This window comes from Oncorhynchus keta, unplaced genomic scaffold, assembly GCF_023373465.1.
Source record: "Oncorhynchus keta strain PuntledgeMale-10-30-2019 unplaced genomic scaffold, Oket_V2 Un_contig_2145_pilon_pilon, whole genome shotgun sequence".
NCBI lineage: Eukaryota > Metazoa > Chordata > Actinopteri > Salmoniformes > Salmonidae > Oncorhynchus > Oncorhynchus keta.
In genome coordinates, this window is record NW_026282458.1 from 20001 (window position 1) to 40000 (window position 20000).

General features: G+C 54.3%; 1 protein-coding gene across 1 annotated transcript in view; it reads right to left on the reverse strand.

Moving 5' to 3' along the window:
• The window catches only part of LOC127921043 (intermembrane lipid transfer protein VPS13B-like), a gene marked incomplete at its 3' end in the record, with an annotated part of 56993 nt that overhangs the window by 18125 nt on the left and 18868 nt on the right, over positions 1 to 20000 (reverse strand). Inside the window, exons 7-8 of the mRNA XM_052504944.1 lie at positions 16230 to 16421; positions 1868 to 2039 (exon numbers count right to left, since the gene is read on the reverse strand). Of these exons, the coding sequence (XP_052360904.1) occupies positions 1868 to 2039; positions 16230 to 16421 (364 nt within the window). The remainder of the gene's footprint in view (positions 1 to 1867; positions 2040 to 16229; positions 16422 to 20000) is intronic.

Here is a 20000-nt window from a genome sequence, read left to right on the forward strand (position 1 = left end):
GACAGAGAGAGAGAGAGAGAGAGAGAGAGAGAGAGAGAGAGAGAGAGACAGAGAGACAGAGAGACAGAGAGACAGAGAGACAGAGACAGAGAGACAGAGAGAGAGAGAGAGAGAGAGAGAGAGAGAGAGAGAGAGAGAGAGAGAGAGAGAGAGAGACAGAGAGAGAGAGAGAGAGACAGAGAGACAGAGAGACAGAGAGACAGAGAGACAGAGAGACAGAGAGAGAGAGAGAGAGAGAGACAGAGAGAGAGAGAGAGACAGAGAGAGAGAGAGAGACAGAGAGACAGAGAGAGAGAGAGAGAGAGACAGAGAGAGAGAGAGAGACAGAGAGACAGAGAGAGAGAGAGAGACAGAGAGAGAGAGAGAGAGAGAGAGAGAGAGAGAGAGAGAGAGAGAGAGAGAGAGAGAGAGAGAGAGAGAGAGAGCAGAATATACAGTGCCTTGCGAAAGTATTCGGCCCCCTTGAACTTTCAGGCTTCAAACATAAAGATATAAAACTGTATTTTTTTGTGAAGAATCAACAACAAGTGGGACACAATCATGAAGTGGAACGACATTTATTGGATATTTCAAACTTTTTTAACAAATCAAAAACTGAAAAATTGGGCGTGCAAAATTATTCAGCCCCCTTAAGTTAATACTTTGTAGCGCCACCTTTTGCTGCGATTACAGCTGTAAGTCGCTTGGGGTATGTCTCTATCAGTTTTGCACATCGAGAGACTGACATTTTTCCCATTCCTCCTTGCAAAACAGCTCGAGCTCAAGTGAGGTGGCTCCTAGAGGAGGGGAGGGGGCTCCTAGAGGAGTGGAGGAGGCTCCTAGAAGAGTGGAGGGGGCTCCTAGAAGAGTGGAGGAGGCTCCTAGAAGAGTGGAGGAGGCTCCTAGAGGAGTGGAGGAGGCTCCTAGAGGAGTGGAGGAGGCTCCTAGAAGAGTGGAGGAGGCTCCTAGAGGAGGGGAGGAGGCTCCTGGAGGAGTGGAGGAGGCTCCTAGAAGAGTGGAGGGGGCTCCTAGAAGAGTGGAGGGGGCTCCTAGAAGAGTGGAGGAGGCTCCTAGAGGAGGGGAGGGGGCTCCGAGAGGAGGGGAGGAGGCTCCTAGAAGAGTGGAGGAGGCTCCTAGAGGAGGGGAGGAGTCTCCTGGAGGAGTGGAGGAGGCTCCTAGAAGAGTGGAGGGGGCTCCTAGAAGAGTGGAGGGGGCTCCTAGAAGAGTGGAGGAGGCTCCTAGAGGAGGGGAGGGGGCTCCGAGAGGAGGGGAGGAGGATCCTGGAGAATCATCCCTTTACTATTGCTCCCTCTCTCCCTCTCCTCCCTCCCTTCCCAATTCATTCCTCAGGAGTGAATGAATGACACCCAGTTTACAGGAAGACTGAATGACACCCAGATTACAGGACAACTGAATGACACCCAGATTACAGGAAGACTGAATGACACCCAGATTACAGGAAGACTGAATGACACCCAAATTACAGGAAGACTGAATGACACCCAGATTACAGGAAGACTGAATGACACCCAAATTACAGGAAGACTGAATGACACCCAGATTACAGGAAGACTGAATGACACCCAGATTACAGGAAGACTGAATGACACCCAAATTACAGGAAGACTGAATGACTCCCAGATTACAGGAAGACTGAATGACACCCAGATTACAGGAAGACTGAATGACACCCAGAATACAGGAAGACTGAAGGACACCCAGATTACAGGAAGACTGAATGACTCCAGTATGGGAGCAGGTCTGACTGAGACAAATCTACCATTTAACAAATCTGACTTTTAAAGCACCTCATAAAATAATCGTTGGTTTAATTTTAATTTAGTTTCAGTATTTGATGTACTGCCGTGTTTTAAGGGGGAGCAGGTACCTGTGTTTTTGGCGTTGGGGTCGGGAGCGAACAGCTTGACGGTGACCTTAGTCAGCATCCACTGCATCCAGAGGCTGACCTTTCCGCTGGCGCCCCCTATACTGCTGGTCTTCTGTTCCAGGGTCACCGGGTCGGAGAACGGAGAGTCATCACCCGCTGGGACAGAGTCACCCTGGGAGGAACAACACAATGCTGAGTTCACAGTAGGAGAGTCATCACCCGCTGGGACAGAGTCACCCTGGGAGGAACAACACAATGCTGAGTTCACAGTAGGAGAGTCATCACCCTGGGAGGAACAACACAATGCTGAGTTCACAGTAGGAGAGTCATCACCCTGGGAGGAACAACACAATGCTGGGTTCACAGTAGGAGAGTCATCACCCGCTGGGACAGAGTCACCCTGGGAGGAACAACACAATGCTGAGTTCACAGTAGGAGAGTCATCACCCTGGGAGGAACAACACAATGCTGAGTTCACAGTAGGAGAGTCATCACCCTGGGAGGAACAACACAATGCTGGGTTCACAGTAGGAGAGTCATCACCCGCTGGGACAGAGTCACCCTGGGAGGAACAACACAATGCTGGGTTCACAGTAGGAGAGAGTCATCACCCTGGGAGGAACAACACAATGCTGAGTTCACAGTAGGAGAGTCATCACCCTGGGAGGAACAACACAATGCTGGGTTCACAGTAGGAGAGTCATCACCCGCTGGGACAGAGTCACCCTGGGAGGAACAACACAATGCTGGGTTCACAGTAGGAGAGAGTCATCACCCTGGGAGGAACAACACAATGCTGAGTTCACAGTAGGAGAGTCATCACCCTGGGAGGAACAACACAATGCTGAGTTCACAGTAGGAGAGTCATCACCCGCTGGACCAGAGTCACCCTGGGAGGAACAACACAATGCTGAGTTCACAGTAGGAGAGTCATCACCCTGGGAGGTACAACACAATGCTGAGTTCACAGTAGGAGAGTCATCACCCGCTGGAACAGAGTCACCCTGGGAGGAACAACACAATGCTGAGTTCACAGTAGGAGAGTCATCACCCGCTGGACCAGAGTCACCCTGGGAGGAACAACACAATGCTGAGTTCACAGTAGGAGAGTCATCACCCTGGGAGGTACAACACAATGCTGAGTTCACAGTAGGAGAGTCATCACCCTGGGAGGTACAACACAATGCTGAGTTCACAGTAGGAGAGTCATCACCCGCTGGGACAGAGTCACCCTGGGAGGAACAACACAATGCTGAGTTCACAGTAGGAGAGTCATCACCCTGGGAGGAACAACACAATGCTGAGTTCACAGTAGGAGAGTCATCACCCTGGGAGGAACAACACAATGCTGGGTTCACAGTAGGAGAGTCATCACCCGCTGGGACAGAGTCACCCTGGGAGGAACAACACAATGCTGGGTTCACAGTAGGAGAGTCATCACCCTGGGAGGAACAACACAATGCTGAGTTCACAGTAGGAGAGTCATCACCCTGGGAGGAACAACACAATGCTGAGTTCACAGTAGGAGAGTCATCACCCGCTGGGACAGAGTCACCCTGGGAGGAACAACACAATGCTGAGTTCACAGTAGGAGAGTCATCACCCTGGGAGGAACAACACAATGCTGAGTTCACAGTAGGAGAGTCATCACCCTGGGAGGTACAACACAATGCTGAGTTCACAGTAGGAGAGTCATCACCCTGGGAGGTACAACACAATGCTGAGTTCACAGTAGGAGAGTCATCACCCGCTGGACCAGAGTCACCCTGGGAGGAACAACACAATGCTGAGTTCACAGTAGGAGAGTCATCACCCTGGGAGGTACAACACAATGCTGAGTTCACAGTAGGAGAGTCATCACCCGCTGGACCAGAGTCACCCTGGGAGGAACAACACAATGCTGAGTTCACAGTAGGAGAGTCATCACCCGCTGGGACAGAGTCACCCTGGGAGGAACAACACAATGCTGAGTTCACAGTAGGAGAGTCATCACCCGCTGGGACAGAGTCACCCTGGGAGATACAGGGACATGGGGGGAGAAGGGACATTGGGGGGAGAAGAGGAGAAGGAGAAGAGAAGGAGGAGGCCCCTCTGTTAACTCCAAAGACAAGGAGGAGAATGAGGAGCAGAAGAAGGAGGAAGAGGACAAGGAGGAGGCATAGGAGAAGGTAGAGGAGGAAGAGGAGGAGGAGAAGGAGGAAGAGGAGGAGGAGGCATAGGAGAAGGTAGAGGAGGAAGAGGAGGAGGCATAGGAGAAGGTAGAGGAGGAAGAGGAGGAGGAGGAGAAGGAGGAAGAGGAGGAGGAGAAGGAGGAAGAGGAGGAGGAGGCAGAGGAGGAGGAGGAGGAGGAAGAGGAGGAGGCAGAGGAGAAGGTAGAGGAGGAAGAGGAGGAGGCATAGGAGAAGGTAGAGGAGGAAGAGGAGGAGGCATAGGAGAAGGTAGAGGAGGAAGAGGAGGAGGAGAAGGAAGAAGAGGAGGAAGAAGCAGAGGAGAAGGAAGAGGAGGAAGAGGAGGAGGAGAAGGAGGAAGAGGAGGAGGAAGAGGAGGAAGAAGCAGAGGAGAAGGAAGAGGAGGAAGAGGAGGAGGAGGAGAAGGAGGAAGAGGAGGAGGAGAAGGAAGAGGAGGAGGAAGAGGCAGAGGAGAAGGAAGAGGAGGAAGAGGAGGAGGAGAAGGAAGAGGAGGAAGAGGCAGAGGAGAAGGAAGAGGAGGAGAAGGAAGAGGAGGAAGAGGAGGAGAAGGAAGAGGAGGAGGAGGAAGAGGAGGAAGAAGAGAAGGAGGAGGAGGAGGAAGAGGCAGAGGAGAAGGAAGAGGAGGAAGAGGAGGAGGAGAAGGAAGAGGAGGAGGAGGAGGAAGAGGAGGAGGAGAAGGAAGAGGAGGAAGAGGAGGAGGAGAAGGAAGAGGAGGAAGAAGAGGAGGAGGAGGAGGAGGAAGAGGAGGAGGAGAAGGAAGAGGAGGAAGAGGAGGAGGAGAAGGAAGAGGAGGAGAAGGAGGAAGAGGAGGAGGAAGAGAAGGAAGAGGAGGAGAAGAAGGAAGAGGAGGAAGAGGAGGAGGAGAAGGAATAGCAGGAGAAGGAGGAAGAGGAGGAGGAGGAGAAGGAGGAGAAGGAAGAGGCGGCCCAGGAGTCCCTCTGTTAACTCTTAGCTCATTAATGGGTTTGGCAAGAGACTAGGGATGACAACATTGGGCCATGTTCTCTTCCTCTCCCATCTCTTCCCATTGCCCTCTGGGAGATCTGTTTTCCAGACATATCTCTGTGTGGCGACACGCTGAGTGGGAACGCTACAAACTAACAATATGGCAATTTACAGCCTTGGAGAGACACTGAGCAGAGTGATCCTGTCAGTGGAATGACAGACTGCGTGTGTGTGTGTGTCAGGGTGGTGTGTGTGTCTGTGTCAGGGTGGTGTGTGTGTGTGTGTGTCAGGGTGGTGTGTGTGTCAGGGTGGTGTGTGTGTGTCAGGGTGGTGTGTGTGTCTGTGTGTGTAAGGGTTGTGTGTGTGTCTGTGTGTGTGTGTCAGGGTGGTGTGTGTGTGTCAGGTGGGGTGTGTGTGTGTGTGTCAGGGTGGTGTGTGTGTCAGGGTGGTGTGTGTGTCAGGGGTGTGTGTGTGTGTGTGTGTGTGTGTGTGTGTGTGTGTGTGTGTGTCAGGGTGGTGTGTGTGTGTCAGGGTGGTGTCTGTGTGTGTCAGGGTGGTGTCTGTGTGTCAGGGTGGTGTGTGTGTGTCAGGGTGGTGTGTGTGTGTCAGTGGTGTGTGTGTGTGTGTGTGTGTGTGTGTGTGTGTGTGTGTGTGTGTGTGTGTGTGTGTGTGTGTGTGTGTGTGTGTGTCAGGAGGGTGTGTGTGTGTGTGTGTGTGTGTGTGTGTGTGTGTGTGTGTGTGTGTGTGTGTGTGTGTGTGTGTGTGTGTGTGTGTGTGTGTGTGTGTGTGTCAGGGTGGTGTGTGTGTGTCAGGGTGGTGTCTGTGTGTCAGGGTGGTGTGTGTGTCTGTGTCAGGGTGGTGTGTGTGTGTGTGTGTCAGGGTGGTGTGTGTGTCAGGGTGGTGTGTGTGTGTCAGGGTGGTGTGTGTGTGTCAGGGTGCTGGTATCATGGTATTAACCTGTGGTTGGTGAGTACAGTAGTTCGGGGTAACAAGGTTATCGACCAGCTCAATGAAACCCTCTGTGGTCTTTCTGATACACATTCTAAACACAAACCAGACGGAGAAAATATGTCTCCTCTCCTCTCATTCTCATTCGCTCTCCCCTCCTCTCCTCCTCTCCCCTCTCCCTCTCCCACCTCTCCTCTCCCTCTCCCCTCCTCCCTCCTCTCCCTCCTCCTCTCCTCCTCTCCTCCCCTCCCCTCCCCTCCCCTCCCCTCCCCTCCGTAACTGGGGTTGATGTTAATCAGCAGCTGTAATCAAACTGAATTGTGAATTTGAGGGTGTCTGACTGCAGGTCTCAGTAAACAACGGACGACAACGAGATAAACACATTCTGATTCAGACGTTAAAAATAGATTCAGATTATTATGGGATGGAATCTTCGGGATTGCTGATGAGAAGCATGTGGGGGTCGGGCCAGACGGGAACAATAAACTGACTCTAGGAGTTAACAATTATCCTCTGAATTAAATGTCTGTGTCGTTTATTATCTACTTTAGACCAAAACCCTATGGCACCCTATTCCCCATGTAGTGCACTACTGTAGACCAGAACCCTATTCCCTATATAGTACACTACTTTAGACCAGAGCCCTATTCCCTATATAGTACACTACTGTAGACCAGAACCCTATTCCCTATATAGTACACTACTTTAGACCAGAGCCCTATTCCCTATATAGTGCACTACTTTAGACCAGAGCCCTATTCCCTATATAGTACACTACTGTAGACCAGAGCCCTATTCCCTACATAGTGCACTACTGTAGACCAGAACCCTATTCCCTATATAGTACACTAGTATAGACCAGAGCCCTATTCCCTACATAGTGCACTACTGTAGACCAGAACCCTATTCCCTATATAGTGCACTACTTTAGACCAGAGCCCTATTCCCTATATAGTACCTGTTGCTAAGCAACCCAACAGGGCCTCCTAATCCTGATCTTAAACCAGAGGTGTCAAACTAATTTTCTGGGGGGTGAGGTGCATTCGGAGGGCCGCAGTGATTTACAAAAGATATATATATTTATTTCCTCGCTGTTAAAAATGATCGTAAAAACGGTCCTCTATCCATGGTTTTTGGAATTATCAACGCCCCCCGACCGTCTCGTTTCCACGTGGGTGGTTAGTAGCAGCTGGACCCTGTATGAATGTGGGTGGTTAGTAGCAGCTGGACCCCATATGAACGTGGGTGGTTAATAGCAGCTGGACCCTGTATGAACGTGAGTGGTTAGTAGCAGCTAGACCCCGTATGAACATGGGTGGTTAGTAGCAGCTGGACCCTGTATGAACGTGGGTGGTTATTAGCAGCTGGACCCTGTATGAACGTGGGTGGTTATAGCAGCTGGACCCTGTATGAACGTGAGTGGTTAGTAGCAGCTAGACCCCGTATGAACATGGGTGGTTAGTAGCAGCTGGACCCTGTATGAACGTGGGTGGTTATTAGCAGCTGGACCCTGTATGAACGTGGGTGGTTAGTAGCAGCTAGACCCCGTATGAACATGGGTGGTTAGTAGCAGCTGGACCCTGTATGAACGTGGGTGGTTATTAGCAGCTGGACCCTGTATGAACGTGGGTGGTTTTAGCAGCTGGACCCTGTATGAATGTGGGTGGTTTTAGCAGCTGGACCCTGTATGAACTTGGGTGGTTTGATCAGCTGGACCCTGTATGAACGTGGGTGGTTAGTAGCAGCTGGACCCCGTATGAACGTGGGTGGTTATTAGCAGATGGACCCTGTATGAACATGGGTGGTTATTAGCAGCTGGACCCCGTATGAATGTGGGTGGTTATTAGCAGCTGGACCCTGTATGAATGTGGGTGGTTAATAGCAGCAGGACCCCGTATGAACGTGGGTGATTAATAGCAGCTGGACCCTGTATGAACGTGGGTGGTTAATAGCAGGGTGGTTAATAGTACAGCTGGACCCATGAACGTGGGTGTTATAGCAGCTGGACCCTGTATGAACGTGGGTGCACTACTGTAGCTGGACCCAGAACTGGGTGGTTATAGCAGCTGGACCCTGTATGAACGTGGGTGATTAATAGCAGCTGGACCCTGTATGAACATGGGTGGTTAATAGCAGCTGGACCCTGTATGAACGTGGGTGATTAATAGCAGCTGGACCCTGTATGAACATGGGTGGTTATTAGCAGCTGGACCCTGTATGAACGTGGGTGGTTAATAGCAGCTGGACCCTGTATGAACGTGGGTGATTAATAGCAGCTGGACCCTGTATGAACATGGGTGGTTATTAGCAGCTGGACCCCGTATGAATGTGGGTGGTTAATAGCAGCAGGACCCCGTATGAACGTGGGTGGTTATTAGCAGCTGGACCCTGTATGAATGTGGGTGGTTATAGCAGCTGTTGCTGAACGTGGGTGATTAATAGCAGCTGGACCCTGTATGAACGTGGGTGATTAAAGCAGCTGGACCCTGTAACAATGGGTGATTAATAGCAGCAGGACCCTGTATGAACATGGGTGGTTAGTAGCAGCTGGACCCCGTATGAATTTGGCTGTTAAAAATGATCGTGATTAAACGGTCCTCTATGAATGGTTTTTGGAATTATAGCAACGCCCTGTATGAAGGACCGTCTGTATGAACGTGGGTGGTTAGTAGCAGCTGGACCCTGTATGAACGTGGGTGGTTAGTAGCAGCTGGACCCTGTATGAACGTGGGTGGTTATTAGCAGCTGGACCCTGTATGAACGTGGGTGGTTATTAGCAGCTGGACCCTGTATGAACGTGGGTGGTTATTAGCAGCTGGACCCTGTATGAACGTGGGTGGTTAGTAGCAGCTGGACCCTGTATGAACGTGGGTGGTTAATAGCAGCTGGACCCTGTATGAACGTGGGTGGTTAGTAGCAGCAGGACCCTGTATGAACGTGGGTGGTTATTAGCAGCTGGACCCTGTATGAACGTGGGTGGTTATTAGCAGCTGGACCCTGTATGAACGTGGGTGGTTATTAGCAGCTGGACCCTGTATGAACGTGGGTGGTTATTAGCAGATGGACCCTGTATGAACGTGGGTGGTTATTAGCAGATGGACCCTGTATGAACGTGGGTGATTATTAGCAGCAGGACCCCGTATGAACGTGGGTGGTTAGTAGCAGCTGGACCCTGTATGAACGTGGGTGGTTATTAGCAGCTGGACCCTGTATGAACGTGGGTGGTTATTAGCAGCTGGACCCTGTATGAACGTGGGTGATTAATAGCAGCTGGACCCTGTATGAACGTGGGTGGTTAGTAGCAGCTGGACCCTGTATGAACGTGGGTGGTTAGTAGCAGCTGGACCCTGTATGAACGTGGGTGGTTAATAGCAGCTGGACCCTGTATGAACGTGGGTGGTTAATAGCAGCTGGACCCTGTATGAACGTGGGTGGTTAGTAGCAGCTGGACCCTGTATGAACGTGGGTGGTTAATAGCAGCTGGACCCTGTATGAACGTGGGTGGTTAATAGCAGCTGGACCCTGTATGAACGTGGGTGGTTAATAGCAGCTGGACCCTGTATGAACGTGGGTGGTTAATAGCAGCTGGACCCTGTATGAACGTGGGTGGTTAATAGCAGCTGGACCCTGTATGAACGTGGGTGGTTAATAGCAGCTGGACCCTGTATGAACGTGGGTGGTTATTAGCAGCTGGACCCTGTATGAACGTGGGTGGTTAATAGCAGCTGGACCCTGTATGAACGTGGGTGGTTATTAGCAGCTGGACCCTGTATGAACGTGGATGGTTAATAGCAGCTGGACCCTGTATGAACGTGGGTGGTTAATAGCAGCTGGACCCTGTATGAACGTGGGTGGTTAATAGCAGCTGGACCCTGTATGAACGTGGGTGGTTATTAGCAGCTGGACCCTGTATGAACGTGGGTGGTTAATAGCAGCTGGACCCTGTATGAACGTGGATGGTTAGTAGCAGCTGGACCCTGTATGAACGTCGGTGGTTAATAGCAGCTGGACCCTGTATGAACGTGGGTGGTTAATAGCAGCTGGACCCTGTATGAATGTGGGTGGTTAATAGCAGCTGGACCCTGTATGAACGTGGGTGGTTAATAGGGTGGTTCATCATCACTTCTACTCTGTTTCCATTTGCTTTCAGTCATTTCAAACTATACTGAGTTTGTGTTTAACCTCGGTGGGAGTCCCAATCACGGCCGGGTTGTGATACAGCCTGGATTCGAACCAGTGTGTCTGTAGTGACGCCTCTAGCAACGAGACACAGTGCCTCAGACCGATGCACCACTCGGGAGCTCATATATACCACGGCTGTCAGCCAATCAGCATTCAGGGCTTGAACCACCCAGTTTATAAATATATGTGTATATATACACTGAACCACTGAATGTGTTATTCTGATCTTAAATAAAGATTCACTATCACACACACACATTCCCCCCCCAGCCCCTCCCGGCCCCCAAGCCCCTCCTGGTCCCCCTCAGCCCCCCCAACCCCCAGCTCCTGCCGGCCCCCCCAACCCCCAGCCCCTCCCGGCCCCCCAACGTGAGGCCTTGAGCTGAGCTAGCAGAGTGGTGGTGGTGGGGGGGGGGGTTGGACCACGTTCCTCCAGGCATGCCTGTCTCAGCCTCCACTCCTGCTCCTGTGGGCCACAGACATCCTCGTTCCCACACCTCCGCACGCCAGGCCCTAAAGTATACATTCTAATTCCTGGGCCCACTGCCGCGCTGCGCCGCTTACCCACACGGGAGACACATTTATTCTCTCAGCACTGTTTGTCTTCACTCATCAGAGAGACCCAAACACACACAGAGAGAGAGGGAGGAGGGAGAGAGAGAGAGAGGGAGACAGGGAGAGAGAGGGAGGGAGAGAGGGAGAGAGAGGGAGAGAGAGAGAGAGAGAGAAAGAAAGAGAGAGAGAAAGAGAAAGAGAGAGAGAGGAGGGGGGACAGAGGGAGAGAGAGAGGGAGAGAGGGAGAGAGAGAGAGAGGGAGAGAGAGAGGGAGAGAGGGAGAGAGAGAGGGAGAGAGGGAGAGAGAGAGAGAAATAGAGAGAAAGAGAGAGAGAGAAAGAGAGAGAGAGAAAGAGAGAGAGAAAGAGAGAGAGAAAGAGAGAGAGAAAGAGAGAAAGAGAGAGAGGAGGGGGGACAGAGGGCGAGAGGAGGTAGAGATAGAGGGAGAGAGGAGGGGAGAGAGAGAGAGGAGGGAATGGGAACGAGAGAGGGAGAGAGGGAGAGAGAGAGAGGGGGAGAGGAGGGGAGAGAGAGAGAGGGAGAGAGGAGGGGAGAGAGAGAGAGAGAGGGGGGACAGAGGGAGAGAGGAGGGGAGAGAGAGAGAGGGAGAGAGGAGGGGAGAGAGGGAGAGGGGAGGGTCGGAGGGTGTTTGGGGGTTGCTGACTTATCAAAACAGCTCCTGCATTCTTGCTCAATCAGCCGGCGTCCCGGAGGACTAAACACTTCTCCCACTGTTTGTACTCGAGTAAACACTGACAAGTGGTCTGTCAGGGGCCTTACCACCTGCCTGTCTTACCGCCTGCCTGTCCCTCCTCTGTCTGCCTTACCGCCTGCATGCCCTCCTCTGCCTGCCTGTCCCTCCTCTGTCTGCCTTACCGCCTGCATGCCCTCCTCTGCCTGCCTTACCGCCTGCATGCCCTCCTCTGCCTGCCTTACCGCCTGCATGCCCTCCTCTGCCTGCCTGTCCCTCCTCTGTCTGCCTTACCGCCTGCCTGTCCCTCTTCTGTCTGTCTTACCGCCTGCATGTCCCTCCTCTGCCTGCCTTACCGCCTGCATGCCCTCCTCTGCCTGCCTGTCCCTCTTCTGTCTGTCTTACCGCCTGCCTGTCCCTCCTCTGCCTGCCTTACCGCCTGCCTGTCCCTCCTCTGTCTGCCTGTCCCTCTGTCTATCTGTCTGTCTGTCTGTCTTACCGCCTGCCTGTCCCTCCTCTGCCTGCCTGTCCCTCTGTCTGTCTGCCTGTCCCTCTGTCTGTCTGTTTGTCTCCCTGTCTGTCTGCCTGGCCCTCTGTCTGTCTGCCTGGCCCTCTGTCTGTCTGCCTGGCGCTCTGTCTGTCTGCCTGTCCCTCTGTCTGTCTGCCTGTCCCTCTGTCTGTCTGCCTGTCCCTCTGTCTGTCTGTCTGTCCCTCTGTCTGTCTGTCCCTCTGTCTGTCTGCCTGTCCCTCTGTCTGTCTGTCTGTCCCTCTGTCTGTCTGTCCCTCTGTCTATCTGTCTGTCTGTCTGTCTTACCGCCTGTCTGTCCCTCTGTCTGCCTGTCCCTCTGTCTATCTGTCTGTCTGTCTGTCTTACCGCCTGCCTGTCCCTCCTCTGCCTGCCTGTCCCTCTGTCTGTCTGCCTGTCCCTCTGTCTGTCTGTTTGTCTCCTGTCTGTCTGCCTGGCCCTCTGTCTGTCTGCATGCCCTCTGTCTGTCTGTTTGTCTCCCTGTCTGTCTGCCTGGCCCTCTGTCTGTCTGCCTGGCCCTCTGTCTGTCTGCCTGTCCCTCTGTCTGTCTGCCTGTCCCTCTGTCTGTCTGCCTGTCCCTCTGTCTGCCTGTCCCTCTGTCCCTCTGTCTGTCCCTCTGTCTGTCCCTCTGTCTGTATCCTGTCCCTGACTGTCCCTCGTACCCCCATGACAGAGTATCCTCTGTACCCCCATGACAGAGTATCCTCGTTACCCCCATGACAGAGTATCCTCGTTACCCCCATGACAGAGTATCCTCGTTACCCCCCATGACAGAGTATCTCGTTACCCCCATGACAGAGTATCCTCGTTACCCCATGACAGAGTATCCTCGTTACCCCCCATGACAGAGTATCCTCGTTACCCCCATGACAGAGTATCCTCGTACCCCCCATGACAGAGTATCCTCGTTACCCCCCATGACAGAGTATCCTCGTTACCCCCATGACAGAGTATCCTCGTTACCCCCCATGACAGAGTATCCTCGTTACCCCCATGACAGAGTATCTCGTTACCCCCATGACAGAGTATCCTCGTTACCCCCCATGACAGAGTATCCTCGTTACCCCCATGACAGAGTATCCTCGTTACCCCCATGACAGAGTATCCTCGTTACCCCCATGACAGAGCATCCTCGTTACCCCCATGACAGAGTATCCTCGTTACCCCCATGACAGAGTATCCTCGTTACCCCCATGACAGAGACAGTTACCCCCCATGACAGAGTATCCCTCAGAGCATCCTTGTTACCCCCATGACAGAGTAGTTACCCCCCATGACAGAGTATCCTGTTACCCCCATGACAGAGTATCCTCGTTACCCCCATGACAGAGTATCCTCGTTACCCCCATGACAGAGTATCCCGTTACCCCCCATGACAGAGTATCCTCGTTACCCCCCATGACAGAGTATCCTTGTTACCCCCATGACAGAGTATCCTCGTTACCCCCCATGACAGAGTATCCTCGTTACCCCCATGACAGAGTATCCTCGTTACCCCCATGACAGAGTATCCTCGTTACCCCCATGACAGAGTATCCTCGTTACCCCCATGACAGAGTATCTCGTTACCCCCCATGACAGAGTATCCTCGTTACCCCCATGACAGAGTATCCTCGTTACCCCCCCATGACAGAGTATCCTCGTTACCCCCCATGACAGAGTATCCTACCCCCCATGACAGAATATTACCCCCCCATGACAGAGTATCCTCGTTACCCCCATGACAGAGGCAGAGTATCCTCGTTACCCCCCATGACAGAGTATCCTCGTTACCCCCCCATGACAGAGTATCCCGTTACCCCCCATGACAGAGTATCCTCGTTACCCCCCATGACAGAGTATCCTCGTTACCCCCCATGACAGAGTATCCTCGTTACCCCCCCATGACAGAGTATCCTCGTTACCCCCATGACAGAGTATCCTCGTTACCCCCCATGACAGAGTATCCTCAGAGTTATCCCCCCCATGACAGAGTATCCTCGTTACCCCCATGACAGAGTATCCTCAAGTTACCCCCCAGGACAGAGTATCCTCGTTACCCCCATGACAGAGTATCCTCGTTACCCCCCATGACAGAGTACGTTACCCCCATGACAGAGTATCCTCGTTACCCCCCATGACAGAGTATCCTCGTTACCCCCATGACAGAGTATCCCGTTACCCCCATGACAGAGTATCCTCGTTACCCCCCATGACAGAGTATCCTCGTTACCCCCATGACAGAGTATCCTCGTTACCCCCCATGACAGAGTATCCTCGTTACCCCCCATGACAGAGCGTTACCCCCATGACAGAGTATCCTCGTTACCCCCCATGACAGAGTATCCTCGTTACCCCCCATGACAGAGTATCCTCGTTACCCCCATGACAGAGTATCCTCGTTACCCCCCATGACAGAGCAAGCCTCGTTACCCCCATGACAGAGCCGTTACCCCCCAGGACAGAGTATCCTGTACCCCCCATGACAGAGTATCCTCGTTACCCCCATGACAGAGTATCCCGTTCAGAGCCTCGTTACCCCCATGACAGAGTATCCTCGTTACCCCCAGACAGAGTATCCTGTTACCCCCCAGGGCAGAGCAAGCCTCGTTACCCCCCGGACAGAGCCTCGTTACCCCCCAGGACAGAGTATCCTTGTTACCCCCCCAGGGCAGAGCAGGCCTCGTTACCCCCCAGGACAGAGTATCCTCGTTACCCCCCGGACAGAGCCTCGTTACCCCCCAGGACAGAGTATCCTTGTTCACCCCCCAGGGCAGAGCAGGCCTTGTTACCCCCAGGACAGAGTATCCTCGTCACCCCCGGACAGAGCCCCCAGCAGATCCTTGTTACCCCCAGGGCAGAGCAGGCCGTTACCCCCAGGACAGAGCCTCCGTTACCCCCCAGGACAGACCTCGTTACCCCCAGGGCAGAACCTCGTCACCCCCCAGGGCAGAGCCTCGTCACCCCCCAGGACAGAGCCCCCCCAGGGCAGAGCCTCGTCACCCCCCCGGACAGAGCCTCGTTACCCACCAGGACAGAACCTCATTACCCCCCAGGACAGAACCTCGTTACCCCCCAGGGCAGAACCTTGTCACCCCCCAGGGCAGAGCCTCGTCACCCCCCAGGACAGAGCCTCATCACCCCCCAGGGCAGAGCCTCGTCACCCCCCAGGACAGAGCTCCAGTCACCCCCAGGACAGAGCCTCGTTACCCCCAGGACAGAGCTCCCCAGGACAGAGCCTCATCACCCCCAGAGGGACAGAGCCTCGTACCCCCAGGACAGAGCCCCCAGGACAGAGCCTCACCCCCAGGGTCACCCCCCAGGACAGAGCCTCATCACCCCCAGGACAGAGCCTCGTTACCCCCAGGACAGAGCTCCGTCACCCCCCAGGACAGAGCCTCGTTACCCCCAGGACAGAGCTCCGTCACCCCCAGGACAGAGCTCCGTCAACCCCAGGACAGAGCCTCGTCACCCCCAGGACAGAGCCTCGTCACCCCCCAGGACAGAGCTCCGTCACCCCCCAGGACAGAGCCCCCCCAGGACACCGACCCCCCAGGACAGAGCTCCGTTACCCCCCAGGACAGAGCCCCCCCAGGACAGAGCCCCCAGGACAGAGCCCCCCCAGGACAGAGCCTCGTTACCCCCCAGGACAGAGCTCCGTTACCCCCCAGGACAGAGCCCCCCCAGGACAGAGCCCCCCCAGGACAGAGCCCCCCCAGGACAGAGCCCCGTCAGTTCAAAAGGGTGTTTTTCCGAAGCAGAGTATCCAGGTTATTGTTTTCTCCAGATGAAGAGGCCTGAACGGCAGGGTTTACACTCAATCAACGTTCGCTCATCAAATGGACATCAACAGTCCACCGTGGGTCGTGTTTAGTCCTGTTTAGTAGGAGAACAAACCTGACCAGGTTTTTCCAGAGAATGTTAAAACCCCCCTCTCTCTCTCCGACCAAACACAACAGTGTTCTGCCACCAACACAGCCGAACACACACCATGTGTTGACGCTGACATCGCCGCTCAGGACCGACACGAAAAACGAGATTTGATAAATCACGTTCAGCTACATGTAAACACGTGACTTCATGAGGCACGGCACCCTGGGTAAAACATCAACTTTATACTGCACTTAGTGTGAGGGGTGTGTGTGTGTGTGTGTGTGTGTGTGTGTGTGTGTGTGTGTGTGTGTGTGTGTGTGTGTGTGTGTGTGTGTGTGTGTGTGAGCCTCTGTGTGTGTGTGTGTGTGTGTGTGTGTGTGTGTGTGTGTGTGTGTGTGTGTGTGTGTGTGTGTGTGTGTGTGTGTGTGTGTGTGTGTGTGTGTGTGTGTGTGTGTGTGTGTGTGTGTGTCTAACCTCGGTGGGGGATCCAAAATCAGCAGAGGGGGAGCAGGTGCTGGTGTCTGGGAGAGCGGTGCTGGAGCGGACGGGGGAGGAGGGGGTCGGCCCAGTGGGGGGGTCTGGGATAGTCTGATGCAGGACTCCCCTCTTCTCCAGACGGGCCCACGTTGAACTCCAGGACAGGAACAACTCGTACAGCAACTGGACCTGAAAGAGAAGGAGAGAGAGATACATCTATAATTACTCATTCAACTGCATTTCACTCTGAGAGGTCAGCAGCTCTCTGATCAGAGGAGAGGAGAGGAGAGGAGAGGTGGGGAGGGGTGAGGAGAGGAGAGGAGAGGAGAGGAGAGGAGAGGTGAGGAGAGGTGGGGAGAGGAGAGAGGAGGAGAGGAGAGGAGAGGAGAGGAGAGGTGGGGAGAGGAGAGGAGAGGAGAGGTGAGGAGAGGAGAGGAGAGGAGAGGAGAGGAGAGGGAGAGGAGAGGAGAGGAGAGGAGAGGAGAAGAGAAGAGGAGAGGTGGGGAGGGGTGAGGAGAGAGGAGAGGAGAGGAGAGGAGAGGAGAGGTGGGGAGAGGAGAGGAGAGGAGAGGAGAGGAGAGGAGAGGAGAGGTGGGGAGAGGAGAGGAGAGGAGAGGAGAGGTGGGGAGAGGAGAGGAGAGGAGAGGAGAGGAGAGGAGAGGTGGGGAGAGGAGAGGAGAGGTGGGGGGAGAGGAGAGGAGAGGAGAGGAGAGGTGGGGAGAGGAGAGGAGAGGAGAGGAGGGGTGAGGAGAGGAGGGGAGAGGAGAGGAGAGGAGAGGAGAGGAGAGGAGAGGAGAGGTGGGGAGGGGTGAGGAGAGGGAGAGGAGAGGAGAGGAGAGAGGAGAGGAGAGGAGAGGTGGGGGAGGGGTGAGGGAGAGGAGAGGAGAGGAGAGGAGAGGAGAGGAGGGGAGAGGAGAGGAGAGGAGAGGAGATGAGAAGAACAGAACAGTTCTGAGGTCAGAATAGAAAGCGGAGGAACTGCATCAGAGAGTTCTCATACCGGGCCTCGTAACGGCAGAGAGGGGAGGGTCATACCGGGCCTCGTAACGGCAGAGAGGGGAGGGTCATACCGGGCCTCGTAACGGCAGAGAGGGGAGGGTCATACCGGGCCTCGTAACGGCAGAGAGGGGAGGGTCATACCGGGCATCGTAACGGTAGAGAGGGGAGGGTCATACCGGGCCTCGTAACGGCAGAGAGGGGAGGGTCATACCGGGCCTCGTAACGGCAGAGAGGGGAGGGTCATACCGGGCCTCGTAACGGCAGAGAGGGGAGGGTCATACCGGGCCTCGTAACGGCAGAGAGGGGAGGGTCATACCGGGCCTCGTAACGGCAGAGAGGGGAGGGTCTCATGTACCACCGGCATTAAGTTAGGACTTCAGAGACCGTTACATTGATGTGTCTAGGCAGCTTAATGGATCTACGATACCGGGCCTCGTAACGGCAGAGAGGGGAGGGTCTCATGTACCACCGACATTAAGTTAGGACTTCAGAGACCGTTACATTGATGTGTCTAGGCAGCTTCATGGATCTACGATACCGGGCCTCGTAACGGCAGAGAGGGGAGGGTCTCATGTACCACCGGCATTAAGTTAGGACTTCAGAGACCGTTACATTGATGTGTCTAGGCAGCTTCATGGATCTACGATACCGGGCCTCGTAACGGCAGAGAGGGGAGGGTCTCATGTACCACCGGCATTAAGTTAGGACTTCAGAGACCGTTACATCGATGTGTCTAGGCAGCTTCATGGATCTACGATACCGGGCCTCGTAACGGCAGAGAGGGGAGGGTTCTGTACGTCTGTCCAGGAACGGAGACACACAACTTCGTCTGGGACCAACAAGTGTCATCTATCCCCATCAGGAAGACTGGATTCACTTACTAGAGGAGTTCCACTGACAACTGTTTCTCATATTTATCATCTACAACTCACACACACACACACACACACACACACACACACACACACACACACACACACACACACACACACACACACACACACACACACACACACACACACACACACACACACACAACACACACACACACACACACAACACAACCAAAAATAAACTAAAGTGGAAAACATGAGGCGAGAGAGGCAATGCTTTCTGTTATTGCTGTATGAAGTGAGTTTCTAAGGAAAGAGAGGAGGGAGATGTGAGCAGACTGGCGCTCTTTAACAGTGAGCTCATTTCTGGAAGTCAAATATCCATGTCTGTCCAAGATGCTGGTCTCCCCCGGGGACACACAGTCCTTCAGCATCACAAAGAGAGAGAGGAGAGGGCCCCTGATCTCCCCGGGGACACACGGTCCTTCAGCATCACAGAGAGAGAGGAGAGGGCCCATAGTCTCCCCCGGGGACACACAGTCCTTCAGCATCACAGAGACAGAGGAGAGGGCCCCTGGTCTCCCCCGGGACACACAGTCCTTCAGCATCACAGAGAGAGAGAGGAGAGGGCCCCTGGGCTGGAGGACACACAGTCCTTCAGCATCACAGAGAGAGAGGAGAGGGCCCCTGGTCTCCCCAGGACACACAGTCCTTCAGCATCACAGAGAGAGAGGAGAGGGCCCCTGGTCTCCTCCGGGACACACAGTCATTCAGCATCACAGAGAGAGAGAGAGGAGAGGGCCCTGGTCTCCCCGGGACACACAGTCCTTCAGCATCACAGAGAGAGAGAGGAGAGGGCCCTGGTCTCCTCCAGGACACACATTCCTTCAGCATCACAGAGAGAGAGAGGAGAGGGCCCCTGGTCTCCCCAGGACACACAGTCCTTCAGCATCACAGAGAGAGGAGAGGGCCCTGGTCTCCTCCGGGGACACACAGTCCTTCAGCATCACATAGAGAGAGGAGAGGGCCCATAGTCTCCCCGGGGACACACAGTCCTTCAGCATCACATAGAGAGAGAGGAGAGGGCCCATAGTCTCCCCCGGGACACACAGTCCTTCAGCATCACATAGAGAGAGAGGAGAGGGCCCCTGGTCTCCCCGGGACACACAGTCATTCAGCATCACATAGAGAGAGAGGAGAGGGCCCCTGGTCTCCCCCGGGACACACAGTCCTTCAGCAGCACAGAGAGCGAGAGGAGAGGGCCCATAGTCTCCCCCGGGGACACACAGTCCTTCAGCATCACAGAGACAGAGGAGAGGGCCCCTGGTCTCCCCCGGGACACACAGTCCTTCAGCATCACAGAGAGAGAGAGGAGAGGGCCCCTGGGCTGGAGGACACACAGTCCTTCAGCATCACAGAGAGAGGGAGGAGAGGGCCCCTGGGCTGGAGGACACACAGTCCTTCAGCATCACAGAGAGAGAGAGGAGAGGGCCCCTGGGCTGGAGGACACCCCCCCACACACACAGTCCTTCAGCATCACAGAGAGAGAGGAGAGGGCCACTGGGCTGGAGGACACACAGTCCTTCAGCATCACAGAGAGAGAGAGGAGAGGGCCCCTGGGCTCCCCCGGGGACACACAGTCCTTCAGCATCACAGAGAGAGAGAGGAGAGGGCCCCTGGGCTGGAGGACACACAGTCCTTCAGCATCACAGAGAGAGAGAGGAGAGGGCCCCTGGGCTGGAGGACCCCCCAGGCCTTCTATAAATAAGTATAAATCAAAGGGAAAGCATGACAACCCATTCCAAACATGTCCAGGAAGAAGTGCTAACGTGGATCCAGAGGAGGCCAACAGCTGCCTGCCATACCCGCCCTGGAGCACTGCTGGCAGGCTAGGAGACAGGCGGCACAGTGCCTGGACTCTGGAGGACCAAGGTCT